At 65.1% G+C, this 1,397-nt stretch overlaps 1 protein-coding gene across 1 annotated transcript; it reads left to right on the top strand.

Moving 5' to 3' along the window:
• Positions 1-393: 393 nt before the first annotated feature.
• On the top strand, positions 394-1,117 carry LOC122193346 (evolutionarily conserved signaling intermediate in Toll pathway, mitochondrial-like; the record flags this gene model as incomplete). Its single annotated transcript, XM_042894109.1, has 2 exons — positions 394-804; positions 894-1,117. Coding segments are annotated over exons 1-2 (390 nt in total), but the record flags the coding sequence as incomplete, so codon positions are not given.
• Between the last annotated feature and the right edge of the window lie 280 nt (positions 1,118-1,397).

Genomic DNA, 1,397 nt, shown 5'->3' with positions numbered 1-1,397 from the left:
GGCGGGGAGGCTGCGAGGGGGCTGAGGTGGACGTGGGAGAGGAGAAAGAATGGGAGATGGGGGGAGGTGTGGGGGAGACACAGGGGTGGGAGGCAGAGCGGCCATGGGGCTTCACAAAGAGGGGGAAAAGGGATAAGGAAGGCTTGGGGGCTGCGAGGGGCTGAGGTGGATGTGGAAGAGAAGGAATGGGAGATGGGGGGAGATGTGAGGGGGACACAGGGATGGGAGGCAGAGCGGCCATGGGGCTTCGCAAAGAGGGGGGAAAAGGGATAAGGAAGGTGGGGAGGCTGCGAGGGGGCTGAGGTGATGCAGGGAGCAAAAGGGAACAGGAGATGGGGGGGAGGGGGATGTGGATGGGAGGCACGGCAAGGAGCTGAGTGAGGAGAAGGGAATTGGGCCAAGCAGGGGGGCTGTTCTCTTGCCTTCACCCCGTGCCCCCTCCCCAGGCTGCTCGCCCCACGTGCCGCAGCAGCAGCAGCAGCAGCCATGCTTCAGAGCCACCGTCGGATCGTGGCTCTCAGAACAGGGACGAGGAACAGGGAGGCCCTGCGACCTTTGCAGCAGCGTTAGAGGAGCTGGAACGAGCACCGGGCCGGCGGCTGGGACGTCTGGAGCTGGTGGCAGCAGCGTTGGCAGCGATGCCAGCACTGGGGGTGGCCGGGCAGCTGGATGCTTACAACCGGCTGCTGCGGGTGCTGCCCCGTGGGCCCTGGGTGCCGCGGGGGCCCCTGCATCGGCTCTTTGCTCCTTTTCCACGGCAGCAGGAGTGCGGGTTGCAGGTTCTGGAACAGATGGAGAGATACGGTGAGGGGCGGCTGCGATGGATGCGTCGAGAGGTGGAAGGGATTCCCTGGAAGCTCCCAGGTTGTTTTTTTCCCCCTTCCTCGATGCAGGTGTGGTGCCGGATGCGGAGACGCGGTTCTTGTTGTTGGCCATCTTTGGGCCTCGCAGTCGTCCTGTGCGGAAGTGCCAGCGGATGCTGTATTGGCTGCCAAGGATGCTCCATGCCAACCCCTACCCTCTGCCCGCTCAGTTGCCCCCTCCAGGCTTGGCTGCTGCCTGCCTGGGGTTGCGCCGCATTGCCAACGATCCCGACGCCAGGCTGAGTGTTTATCAGGTGGGGGATGGGGGTGTGACGTGGAGGGGGCAGAGGGGGGACAAGGGGGAGCATTGGGGGAGAAGGGGATGGGGGACGTGGGGTGGTGAGGGGGAGTGGTGTGGGAGGAGGGGATGGGGGGCATGAAGGGGGGTGGGGGAGAGAATGGGGAAAAGGGATACAGGAAGGATGTGGGGTAATGGGGGAGGATGGGGGGCGAAGGGGATGGGAGACATGGGGGGGATGTGGGGTGCTGAGGGGGAGTGGTGTGGGAGGAGGGGATGGGGGGCATGAAGGGGGG

Source organism: Lagopus leucura, unplaced genomic scaffold (genome assembly GCF_019238085.1).
Source record: "Lagopus leucura isolate 7727_CA_CO unplaced genomic scaffold, USGS_WTPT01 2493-0_obj-0_obj, whole genome shotgun sequence".
Lineage (NCBI taxonomy): Eukaryota > Metazoa > Chordata > Aves > Galliformes > Phasianidae > Lagopus > Lagopus leucura.
This window is presented reverse-complemented; position numbering and strand designations above follow the sequence as displayed.